Below are 13,071 nucleotides of genomic sequence, written 5' to 3'. Positions count from 1 at the left end.
ACCATGCGACATAAAATTCATATAAAGAATTCATTTTTTTAAATATATTTTTGATTTGTATTTTTCACATATATAATTAAAAATAAATGTAATATTTTTCGAACACTCTTTTATAGTTATTTTATTCCTTTTTTTGATACTTCGAATTTCTTGTAAAAATTAGGCACCGCAACTAAATATAAAATAAGGACGAAATCCTTGTATCTTGATTATATGCCATAAAGTAACGATAAGTATAAATCAAAATATAAAAGTTAATAAGTAAATGTAGAAAATCGAATATATAAAAAATAGAACTTTCATATATATATATATATATGTATCATATATATATATATATATGTATGTATGTATGTATAAAGTACTAGAAATTAATTTCTTCAAAATGCATTTGAAAATTGTTCAAGCAAATTTTCGGATTCGATTCACATACATTTTAATTAATATTGATTTAATGGCGATAAATTGATACGGAAATACCGTTAGCCTCTTGACTGATTATCTGTTAATTGAAAAGACGAGTCAGCGCGGTCGCAAATAATTTATTATGAAAACAATTTCGTACATTATCACTTATCATAACTTTTTATCACATTTGACTTTAAAATCTGCCAAGACTAAAAGATGTTATTTTTTTATTTTTATTCTGTATAGGATAGTTACCTGCTTATCTAAAGTACAAAGTAAACGCTTCTATAATATTGAGTTTGTATTAGTATCTGACATATTGCCAAATTCAAACGACTCTCGCCTCCTTTTATGTTTACGTTTGAACGTGACTTTTATTTCCTTGGAATACATTCGAAATTCCCGAAAACGAAACTTTCACGAAATTTCGAAAGTCTTTATGTATCTTTTCAATTTGTCTCCGTATTATATGTACGTATGTATGCTTGAAAGACAATTTAATACTTGTTAATACTGCTGTTCTGTTTGGCTCTATTTGACTTGAAATGTATTTTACTTTCTTACTCATTTGAAAATTTTTTTATTGCATTTTGATGATTTTTGTCAATTTCTATCAATATGAATTAACTTGGGAGCGTACCATTTGATCACATTGTTATTCATCATAGCCATTCACAGCAGCCAATGCTTAGTTTTTTTCATTAACTTTAACTTATTTTTCTACAATTTGAAAAAAGATAGAGTAAATTAAATTTTAAAATACATCAGTAGAAGAGGACATTTGTCTGTCGATATAAGATTTCTTTTAAAAAAATTTATTTTATTTTAAACTTGTTTTATTACATTCATCCCCAAGCAATGATTGTACAGCAAATTTGAACAGAACAGTAGGATTAAAAGATCTACTTTCATCATAAAATAAATATTTTAAGTAGCTAGTATCAAGTGCACACAAGTCTGTATCACTGTTGTTTCTGCCAAATTTATTGAAAGGGTACAAATAAAGCTATGTGATTCACATGCTGTTCAGTTAATGTCTATATTGCACTCGTCGATACACGCTTGCTAGTGTACGTACTTACGTTTTCTTAATTTTCTTGACAAACATATTTGCCACTGAGGTCAATTTATTAACGTTCCATCTACAAGAAAAGACCAATGGTGTTTACACACTTATGTATATTCAACAATTGTCGTGAATAAGAGCTGATGCAAGATGTGAACTAATCAGAGAAGATGACATAAATAAGAAGGTAACAAATCTGAGATATTTTCTTTTACAAAATAGGAACCATATCGTATTCACGAAAATGTTGAAAATCGCTTATCACAATGAATCAGCGTCAACAGTGCTTGCTCATACGCAAACAAGTCAACACACTAATCAAAACTTTCTTGACAAGATTAAAAATTATAATAACTTATATGAAAGATCCTATATAATAGATTATTCCTTAATATATTTAACGCTACTTGGTATTAAATATTAAACATTATTGTTGAACATTATGCTCTGTCAATCCATCGCTCTCCGTGACAAGAGCTCGTTCCAGGATAACGCGACCCTCCTTGTATCGCTGTTGTTCGTCTGTCGCGAACTCGTATACCCATCCGAGTTTAGCATCACAATTTTTGCAGCTGACATCTCGGACCATGTGGCGACCCGTCAGCATCACTCGGTCTTGAACCTCGCTGTACATCAAAGAATAAATATAAACTTAATATTCACATGAATTTTATATTTTTAACCTTTATCCAATCTATCTATGATGCAAACAGCAAACAGATTCTACCAAAAAAGGTTGTTAAATATTCTAACTACTTTATGTGAATATAATATTTTAATTAATACATTAAATAAATTATTAATATTTAAATAAATAAATTAATACAATTAATGTATAATATATTTAATTTAAAAACACTCTTAAGTCTGACAGCTTCTACTTGCCTAGATAAGAGTTTAATAATGTTCGACTTAACTATGAAACAGAAAGACAATAAACTGTACAGAAAAAGAACAATCGAAAAGAATGCAATTTAATGTTTCGTAAATAGATAAGGTTACAAGGTCTAAAAGATGCAAATGCAACGTGCAAACCGTGAGGAGAAAGCTCTCCTATCGAAAACTTGTCTTACGCAAACGTCGTGTATAGTGAGCAAAAGGGATAAAAGACACACCTATAATTTAAGTTGACGACTTTGTTAAACAGGAAAGCACGTCCCGTGGCACCCGTAAAGCGTGTGCTGACGAGTTGTGACCTGTTGGTCAGATTGGTGTCACAAGAAGCGCAGGAGAACAGGCGACTGCCGCCGATGTGCTCGAGAAATATCACTCCCATGTCGAGAGACAGCTGATCGAGAATGCTGGTCTCAGGCCTGTCTGCGAACGATTCGCGATCGAACAGCGTTTATTTATCTCTGACGAATCGATATGTCACAGAAAACAAGAGTCACACAACGCTGTTAACGCTACCATACTGCTGTCTCAATGCTCTGTCGCCTGTCGCTGGTACGTATGTGTGCGTCGCGTGTGCGCCTGTGCGCCGCCAAGCCAAATGTATATCAACAGTCGAAACTAGTGTGAGAGAAGGGGAAGTGTTTTGATGGTACGCCGTGGATTGTCGGAACGTGATAGAGGTGAAACCACAGTAGTGAAACTTACAGCGCAAAATATGACAAGCAAGAAAAGATACGAGACACGATGTTGCGTGCAACAGAAAAAGCAACTTTGCAACAATTGTAAGATTCTTTAATATGATTGGTTTATTCTGATCCTGCAGAAACTAAGGGTAAGAACCAATCGTATTAAAGAATCTTACAACTGTTGCAAAATTACTTTTTCTGTTAAATTTTTCAAGAATCACGTACTGATTTAAAACATTTCATTATATGATTTATGTCATTAATTACTATATATATATGTATATATATATATGTGTGTGTGTGTGTGTGTGTGTGTGTGTGTGTGTGTGTGTGTATGTATGTATGTATGTATGTATTTATGTATAGTTATATATATATATATAGCTATTATAGATTTGACCAAAATTGACATCTAAATTTTTTTGTTTATTTGAAATTCTTTTACCTGTATGTTATTTCCTGTTAATTATTAGTATTAGTATACATGAGTTTAAAAGGTTTTGGAAACAAAGGATAATTCACATTTTAATTTTTGTTTGCCTTTCTAGTTAAAAATATTAAAAAAAGTAAAGTACCATAAAACAAATATATATACGTATATATATAGCATATAAATTTAATGTATTATTACTTAATTTATTAAATAAAAATTAATGCTTATAATAATTTATTGTTTTGTCTTATTAATAGAACTAAAAAAATGTGTGTGTATATATATATATATATATAAATTACATAAATTAAATATTTATAATGCATATTCAATAATTATTTTTTTTTTCATAAATATAAACTTTAGATTTATTTGTACTTTAAAATTTATTATTAAAAAGAAGTCCTCGTAGCAAATGATAAAATAATGCGCATTTTATAATTACATATTAAAATTTTGTAGAATCTGTATAATTATTAAAAAATTAATTATGCCATTTATATTACAAGCTTTGTAGCATTGAAATATTATATATACTGCAAAATACTGTAAAAATATTTAATACTTTTCTTTATAATTAATAAATAATTATAATATATATTAATAAGTTATAATAAAGAAATAATTGTTGAGTTCGAGACATTAAACGATTATAAGCAACAGAAGAATTACATCAAAATATTATGTCTTTATTATTCATATATAAATGTGGTATATAATATGTACACGTATATAGACTCATGTAAATTATACATTTTTTTTAAAGCTAGGTACATAGATGTTTTGTGCAGTAAAATTCGAAACATTCTCCCCTGATTTCGTTAAATGACCGATCTTTATACATTGGCAACTAAGCCCGATTGTAAAGTTCTGCAGTAGAACAGTGTTTCATACTGCAATAGGTACAAATGTAAAAGTCAAAATGCGGTCAGAAGAGCGAAACGAATCGAAAATATATAGTTGGTCGGTTATTTAATTACTATATTCATATCTCTTCAAGGCACATTTGAAATATAATCAGTACATTTTTTTGCAAACTACGGAGAAACCTATTAACGTTACATAACGTTATATTTTTCCTACCATTTTACAAAAAGCTCACAAAGTTAAATCGTTAATAAAATTACAGAGTTTTATATACACATGTATGAGAAAAATAGTTTTGTTACATGTTACAGAAAGAAAGAGAGAATACGAGAGAAAAGGAGAAAAGAAGAGAAAAAAATCATTAGAAAAATATAAAATATTAAAAACTCCTTTTTAGCCGAAATCACAGACAGGTCTCTTACTTTCTCAAACAGAGCACAAAGTCGCATCAAGTGGTCTTAACGCTAAATATACATATATATAAGATATATATATATATATACATCAAGTGGTCTTAACGCTAAATATACATATATATAAGATATATATATATATATAAATATTATAAATTTACATTCATATATGTAGGTAGTCTTATGACTCTATTACATGCATACACGAATACACGCGTCTTTCAATATATAGAAATAGTCATCTAACATGCACTCGTATGTATACCAGAAAATCTATAAACATTTAAACTTACATATGTAAGCACGCGTCTATTAGCGTGTATGCATGTATAACATATAAACAGTGGTCGCACATATATCCATATTTTGATTATACCCTTTTTGATGTTCAAGTCGCATAACGTAAAGGATATTCACATCTCGTATCTGTATATAATACTGCACCTATACCTATGTACATCAAATACAGATAGAATATAATAAAAAGTAAATTAAAAAATATTTTTGTTCCTATATATTATGGGAAATGATAAAGAGGATAAGTTCTTCTTAAGTGTTATATATTTCGCGCCTAATGGAATCACTCAATCATGCCAATTCGCGACTTTGTGTACAAAAAAGGCAACAGTTAAGAAAATAAGATGCATATAAATTTATAAAAAAATTGAATAATCCTTGCGTGTTTATATGCTGTTATATTCATTTAATTCAATTTATCTTTATATAGTCATAGACGTCACAGCTTCATGTTATCTAATCAGATTTATTGTTGGCATTATGATTCATAGAATTCCCATAAAAATTTTAACAAGGAATAGATAAAAGAAAAGCATGGAAAATTGAAGGTATTATCTTAATTATTGACTTAATAATAAATGATAAAATAATTACTATTTGCATTAAAATAATTGCTAGATAACTTAACTGTTTTATATACAACTAGAGAAAACATAAATAAAGTAATATAACTTCTCCAAACCGTAATTAGAAAATGACTTTTCACAAAATAAAGTGTAAAAAAAATATCCTTTACCTTCTTTTCAATAAAACTATTATTCCAAATAAAAAGAACACACACCCTCATGTACTGAATAATGGAATAATCTATAGTCAATAGCAGTCATAATATTAATATTTGTAATAGTAAAGATTAACAATAAAGATATTAACAATAATTATGTTATGACCGTAACAGTATCATTTATAACAGCACTTGAAAAAGTATGTTTTAATAGTCCCCGATGATAGGATTGCATGGAGAAAATTTAATGTTTTGGTTTTTATAGGGCGACCTTATACAATTAAGCGTTATTTTTGGTAAGTTTTGTTCTATTGGCGGCAACCGTTGCAAGACACGCTAGAGCTTCAAGATCTGGAGATGCGCACCAAGCTATCAATGTATACAATATTAATTAAAGCTTATTTTGTACATACAAATATTTAATAAGACTAACAAAGTTCTAATTATATAGAATTGTTAAACAAAAAATTACATAAATTATATAAATTATATCTAAAATTAAATTGCATTAAGTTTTCTTTATGGAATCTCGACAGTTATATAGAAAAAAATGTACATTTTTATATATTTGCTCCGACTGTAATGAAGTTGACATTTATATAAATAAAAATATATATTAATACGTGACATTCAATTAACTTATTAAGAAAAATTTATAACTTACATTTATTTTGTTCTTGATTCTCCGAGTGTTTGGTTGAATTTATTGCCGCAGCATTCCGCGTGATGCTTTGCTTTCGCGCTTTCCGTTTCTGACTTCCAACAAGATGAGCTTTCTCTGATTCTTCGCAACTCTCATTTATTGTATTAACTTTTTGAGTTTGACCATTTGTCTGACCAGCAGAAGACGAATTATTTTGATGTTTTTTGTTAGCTGAAGAATTGAACTTTTGCAAAATTTTCTTTTTTTTCGTACGTTGCTGTTTCTTTTTTTCTTGAAATTCCTCTAAACTCAGAGATGGCAATGCCTCAATCTTTTTTTCTAAATTAAAGTCTCTGTAAAAATGTTTATAAAATATTACTATTAGATTACATTAGATATATCTAATGTAAAGTATAAGATAAAGAATATATAGTTTATTTCTAAATAATATTAAAGAACATACTCAGCTCGAAATCTTTTATGTGCCGTCCAAGGTCCATAATCCACTTGATCTTCAGCTCCTTCAGTTTCTGTATCTTCAGGTTTGGAAGCTTCCATTTTTTCTTCAGCACTGAATATATTTTCAAATTATTTTCATGTGTAAAAGATAACCATATGCTTTAATTAAAAAATAGTAAAATATTAATAAATGTTACCTCTCTACAAGATGTTCTAAATCTCCACGAGAACTGTTTCCACCCTCACTGCTTAAGGAATCTGTTTTTTCACTAACATTCGAAGAAATAGAATTTCTTCTTTCATTTGGACGTTCATCATGTCTAAAACAATAAAGTATGTCTTTTTTAACATTATGGCAGGGTTAATATTTTTTAAATTAAATGACTTATAAAATTTAGTTACAAGAACAAAAAACTTAGTTAAAAGATGTATTAAGATTAAATTAATTAACAGTTAATTTTAAAAATTATTATTTATATTAAGATAAAAATTATAAGTGTAATTTTTAAAAATTAGATTTAAAAATTAGATTTTAAGTAACAAAACAATAAATAAATCATCAATTTAATATTTCATTTATAAATTAAGTTTATAAAAAAATAAAATAATGAAATATTATCTTTTATATAAAAATATATTTTTTTTCTTTTACGTAGGTATATTTTGAATTTAGGGAAAAAGTTAATAAGTTTATCTTAAAAATAAGATAACTGAAGTTGTTTGAATTAAAAAGTTAAAGTCATAAAAATTAATTCATTTAAAATTAACCACGTTAAACTTGAAATTATTAACTTTTAACTTTATTATTTAATTTTTTAACTTGTTATTACTCTGCATTACAGATAACAATACACATCAAAATTAAATATTTTATAAGATCTCAAAATAAAAGTTTTAATTAACTACCCATTGTTTCCAACTGTTCGTCTTCGTTTGCTTTGTTGGCCCGAGGGACCAATATTTTGCTCGGCAAGGAATTTCTGGTAACGTAAACCTTTACATGTTCTCTCGCTACGAAAATTATTTTCCTCCTGTTGTGTATGCATTGTCACGAAAGAATTTATTGTATGTTTTTCATCTTCTATGACCTAAAATAAATTTTTAAAAGATTGCTGTATACGCACTAACAAATAATATGACATTGCATTATGTCAGTATTTTAAAAATTTATATTTACATAAGCAAATTGATTCTTACCGTTTCGTGCTGTTCGTTGTTATTTGATTCAGCTCTTTTCCTTTTCTTCTCACCAAAGAGATCTGTCTTACAGTCTCTTTTCTGATCACCTTGGAAAGGCGATTCTGTATACCTTTTTTTGGGTGGTTTCGGTGGAACAGAATCACTTTCAATACCATTTACAGTCTCCTCAGACGTTTCTGACTTTTGAGGAGTAAAAAGAGAACTGAGCCCACCGATCTGCGACTCATCTGCTATCATCTGCTAATTTGCCTGGCTGAATTGATTGTCCGTCCCGTCTATCTGATTTTGTACATTCGGAAGACTCATATTCAGATTTGACACTATCTGTGGATTGTACACCACTACTTGACTCTTGTTTCTTGTTGGTAGGCCTAGTATTTAAAGTACGTAACGGAGGTGCTGGTAATTTGTACCACTTGAAATCAGGATTTGCATTTAAAAATGCATCTTTGTACTGAAAAAAGTTATTATGCTATGTCATGTCCATGTTCTTTCAAGGTTTAGTGATACTTAAAATAGTTTTCTATTTTTGAAACAGTATAACTTTATTCTGAAAAATAATTGGCTCATTATTTTTTCATACAATTATCCTTACTTCCTGTGCAAGATTTGTATAGGAACGCTTCTGATCAGGATGAAGAGTTGCCCACCATTCGCCCAAGACCCTGGTGACTGCCCTATTCTCCAAGTGCGGAAAACCAGATCGCACTGAACCACGATGTCTCTTACAAAAAATCAAAAATGCATTCATAGGACGTCTAGCATGATGGGCTGGTTCTCTGGTTTCACGGGATTCCTGTTTATTTACAAAATAACCAATGTTATTACGTAGAATAGATAAATACATACAACATAACATAACCAAATAATAAATTATAAAATAACAAAAAAAAAAAATAATATTTGTTATTTAGTTATATAAAATATGTGATAAAAAATACGTAATACAAATTGTGTCACTTTTTTATTTAAATGAAGTTAAATAAAAAAATAAATGATTTATAAACATATATCCAGTTTGTTTAAATAAATATTGTACGGTAAGAAAAATATCTAACATAATTAATTGTGTGTATTCTATAGAATGGCTTTTCATATTGAAAAATTATTCTTTTATATAACTTATTTTATTTAGATAAAAAGAGAATGAAAAAAAAAAGGAAAAAAGAGAGTAAAGGTCACTAAAAAACTTAATACGGCTTATCTTTAGTAATTATTCAAACAAAAGATTAGCCTTCACATAATCTCGCGATTTATCTTTATCTGTCTTAATTGCAATAAAATGTTTATGCCATAAATACGTATTCTGAATTTTTGTTGATCAATAACTTTCAATATTATTAATATATTTGCGTGATCAAACCAGGATATTTTACGTAATACATTTGAACTCGAACAAACTAGAAAAATGCGCCGTTCCCACTGCATTAGGAAATATCTATGATGTGTATCATCAAGTTTTGCATCACAGCCATAAGTAGCCATGTTGCTGTGTTAGTGAAGCCTTTAAAGTGACACAGCTTGTCAGTATCTCGTCGCTTGAACTCTTGCGCTCGACATTGATCCACATCCAGCCGATTCGGCCGATCGACTCGAGCGCAAGAGGGGAAAAAAAAAAGGGAAAACCAGATCCGATCTCGCGATCGACCAAAAATAAATGAGAAAGTTCTCCGCCGCGCGGAGCGCAGGAAAAGCTAATTCTGTGCATACAAAATGGATCGTGTGTGCACAATTGCAACATATGTCTCAACGATCGCGGGAGAGCGCGGTCGTGTGAATGGAAGCACGAAGAGCAGCGGCACGAGGTCGATCCTCGTCCGCGATCGCGAGCGCTCGTAAAATTCGCGTGCTTTCCTCGCTTCCTCGCTTCCTCGCCCGTTCGCTCGAGCGATCTTCTTCTCGCCTGATGCAAATCATGCCGTGCGCCGTCGCGCTTATCCGCGATGACACACGTTTTGTGACAGGCGGCACACGAAGCGTTTCGTACATACGCCAATGATGTAGCGTAACGGCAATTAACGCTCGGCTCGAAACGCGGCGGTCGTACGTGCGCGGCCCCGCAAAGCTGAGAGACGGCATTTTATCGACGGGCTGTAAACTCGTAAACGACGGGGCGAGAAAGTGAATCGCAGCCCTCGCTCGAGATTTCTCTCAACGCAGAAAATCCCCGTCTTTCTTCCTTCCTTTCTTTCTCGTCGTCTCGATATCGACGCCACGAATCGTCGATCTTACAACCGTTCTCGGCGGAACGGTCCCTCGTCAACGGCGGAGGGGACTGTCGCATATGTTATATTCGCATAAAACAAAGTCATGACGTGATCGCCCCGGAAAAATATTGTCTCTCTTTTTCTCTCTTGTGCCAGATTTCTCGCACGAGCGTTCACGAGGAATTCTCGCGAGGCGAAAAAGCGGAAAGAAAAGAAGGAAAGAGACGGACGGACGGACGGACGGACGGACGGATGGATGGATGGATGGATGGATGGATGAATGGATGGATGGACGGATGGATGGACGGAACGGAACCCGTTCGACGGGAAATCGAGCGGCGCCCGAGCTGTCACACGCCAAACGAGACGTTCGCTCATCGAAACGGCAGCTCCGTCGTGAACTGCGTTGCGCTGCGCTTCGATTGCACCGTCAGCAAAGATTTTCGCAGAGAGGTATTCCCCCCGTTCGGCGAGAGAGTCGCGCGCGGATAGGAAAAAATAAGAACGCAACTCGGGGGAGCGATTCTCGGCTTATCAGCAGGCGGACTTGGCGGACGCGAACACTCACGTCGCGCATCTTTGGACGCGGTCGCGACGTCGCGCCGTTCGTCACACACTGACAGCTGCTCGGCTGGCCGATGTAAATACGGCGGATCTCTGAATGAAGACGTGCGATTATCCGGGAATGCGGCGCGGCGAGGGGGGAGGACGTTATCCCGGGAATATCACACGTCGCCGTGCCTTTCCTCGTCGACATGACGGCGAATTGACACGGCCGACGTCGTTTCCGCTTTGTCTCCCTCGTTCGTCGCCGTCGACATCACGTTGATGCAACAACGACGACGGCGACGACGGCGACGACGGCGACGACGACAACGACGTCGTCGACGGTAAAAAGAAAGAGGCGGATCGTGACTCTTGACACAAAAGCGACGCGACGCGACGCACCGCGCACGTCCCGTCCCGCGGGATCGACGACACCCCGTCGTCGTCGTCGTCGTCGTCGATGTCGGTTCCGCCGGTAGCAAGAAATCCGCGCCCGTCGTTCGCTCACCTTACGCTGTTGCTCGTTGGCAGCCATTGCTGATTTCACTTGACAATTCGCTCAACGGCGCATGATACGGACACGACGGGGCACGGATAAAGGCCCGTTCTACACTGCAGTTCTGCTGAGCCGCTCTCGCCAGCTCGCTCGCACGCTCTTCTTTCTCTCTCTCACTCGTCCGCGGGCACTCGCTCTCCTCCGTCCTTCTTGCTCTCGCTCTCGTCCTGCACGAGCGCCGCCGCCGCTGCCGTCGCCGCGCCCCTCTACCCTCGTCGCGCTCACATCGACGCGTACGCTTGATACACGGGCCGCACTCGGCCCACGTGAGAGAAAATTCTCGTAGGATACATCGTGACGTCCATTCGCTCACTCTCCGTCTCTCTCTCTCTCTCTCTCTCTCTCGCTTTGCCGTGCGCTCGCGAATCGACGCTTGCGTTACCTCCGACGAGCTTCGTTTCCCGAGCAGCGTCCGGAAACGAAGCTCGGCGTAACGAAAACGTCACGCGCGTTCGTGATCCCCCCCGCGAGATCTTCGTTGACGGGCTCTTCAATGAAACGTCGCGTGAACGACGACATCACAGCCGCGTTTCGCCACGGCAGATTCGCACACCTTCGTTCTCGTCGCCGTTCGGAATCCGGGCACAAGCATTGTCCGTAATTTCGAGGATTCACGTCCATGCGTTTTGTCGACGTAAAGTTTTGCGCACAGCGAGAGGCTTTTCGAATAGTTGCTTTTCGAATAGTTCGAATTGTCGCGCGGCCGCGAAAGTCCCTAGATACAGCGCGTGCGCGCGCATCGTAACAGCTGATCGCCGTGCGCAGCGTCGACGGAACAGCTGTCGTACGGATGATTGTCAAATTTAGAGCCGCCGCCGCCGCCGCCGCCGCCGTTGCCATTGCCGCTCGGTAAATTTAGTCGACGGGGGAAGGGGAGAGAGAGGAAGGAGAGTGGAGTGAGCAGGGAGCAAGCGGATGAATCATTTTTTCGGATGCTCTCGAAGAAAAGTAGAATGACATAGGCATTATCTATTTCTTCGTCTCTCTCTCTCTCTCTCTCTCTCTCTATCTGCCGCTTTGTTTTCTTGATATTAAAATATCTGTTATCTCAATGGAAACACAGCTGGGAATAGATATATAACCAAGCATTTTGAGCCCGAAGTGACTTCGCAGATTATTTAGACTTTTAGACGCACGCTTAGTCGTGCTCCAATTGCGTTGACTCGGAGCATTAATGGTAGATCGATAATCTTGTATGACGAAGGAATTGTATATAATGTTTAATAAAATATACGTCACGCGTCACGCACGTATGTACTTCTATTGTCTCAGGATAAAGAGCAAGGTTCGAGATTAATGGTGGTCGGCCGGCGGTTTCACGGCGATGAGAAACCGCCGGCAATAGTGCACGCTGGGCGTAATATTTAAAAATAAAAGGTTAAAAATATATCGTTCACAAAAAAAAACACGATATTTTTATGCTTTTTAACATAGGTCAGTGATAATAATGACGATAGCGATGGGATAATTCTCCGTGCAACTTGTTTTTTCTTTAAGCTCTAAGTTGCATTTCCTTAAATTCTCGACAGGATGTACGATATTTCGTAGTCACCTCTGCACTTGCAGGTCCTCAACGTTTACTTTTAATACATTATAATTCTGGTAATCTCACGATAATGTACGTATTGAAATAAAAAAATCTCCAATAATCGCGCAAATGAAACTGCTTTTG

At 35.0% G+C, this 13,071-nt stretch overlaps 2 protein-coding genes across 2 annotated transcripts; both read right to left on the bottom strand.

The window, feature by feature from the left end:
• Nucleotides 1-526: 526 nt before the first annotated feature.
• On the bottom strand, nucleotides 527-2,997 carry LOC105198851 (protein yippee-like 5). Its single transcript, XM_011165699.3, has 2 exons — nucleotides 2,590-2,997; nucleotides 527-2,100 (listed from the first exon to the last, which is right to left on the bottom strand). Exons 1-2 carry the CDS (start codon nucleotides 2,748-2,750, stop codon nucleotides 1,902-1,904), a joined length of 360 nt encoding a protein of 119 aa, XP_011164001.1. The 5' UTR covers nucleotides 2,751-2,997; the 3' UTR covers nucleotides 527-1,901.
• A 2,609-nt stretch (nucleotides 2,998-5,606) lies between these two features.
• Nucleotides 5,607-11,723, bottom strand: LOC105195502 (HMG box transcription factor BBX). Its single transcript, XM_011160930.3, is given in 9 exon segments — nucleotides 5,607-6,157; nucleotides 6,453-6,784; nucleotides 6,895-7,002; nucleotides 7,088-7,210; nucleotides 7,797-7,978; nucleotides 8,088-8,330; nucleotides 8,332-8,544; nucleotides 8,686-8,886; nucleotides 11,352-11,723. Coding segments are annotated over 9 exon segments (1,518 nt in total). The 5' UTR covers nucleotides 11,379-11,723; the 3' UTR covers nucleotides 5,607-6,068.
• Between the last annotated feature and the right edge of the window lie 1,348 nt (nucleotides 11,724-13,071).

Source organism: Solenopsis invicta, chromosome 8 (genome assembly GCF_016802725.1).
Source record: "Solenopsis invicta isolate M01_SB chromosome 8, UNIL_Sinv_3.0, whole genome shotgun sequence".
NCBI classification, from domain to species: domain Eukaryota; kingdom Metazoa; phylum Arthropoda; class Insecta; order Hymenoptera; family Formicidae; genus Solenopsis; species Solenopsis invicta.
Note: the sequence above shows the minus strand (reverse complement) of the source record. Positions and strands in the feature narration are given on the sequence as shown.

Excerpts from the sequence above, each read along its gene's own strand:
- LOC105198851 (XM_011165699.3), bottom strand. The coding sequence starts at position 2,750 with ATGGGAGTGATATTTCTCGAGCACATCGGCGGCAGTCGCCTGTTCTCC. Across the intron at positions 2,101-2,589 it reads GTCGTCAACTTAAATTATAG|CGAGGTTCAAGACCGAGTGA; the intron begins GTGTGTCTTTTA and ends TTTGATGTACAG.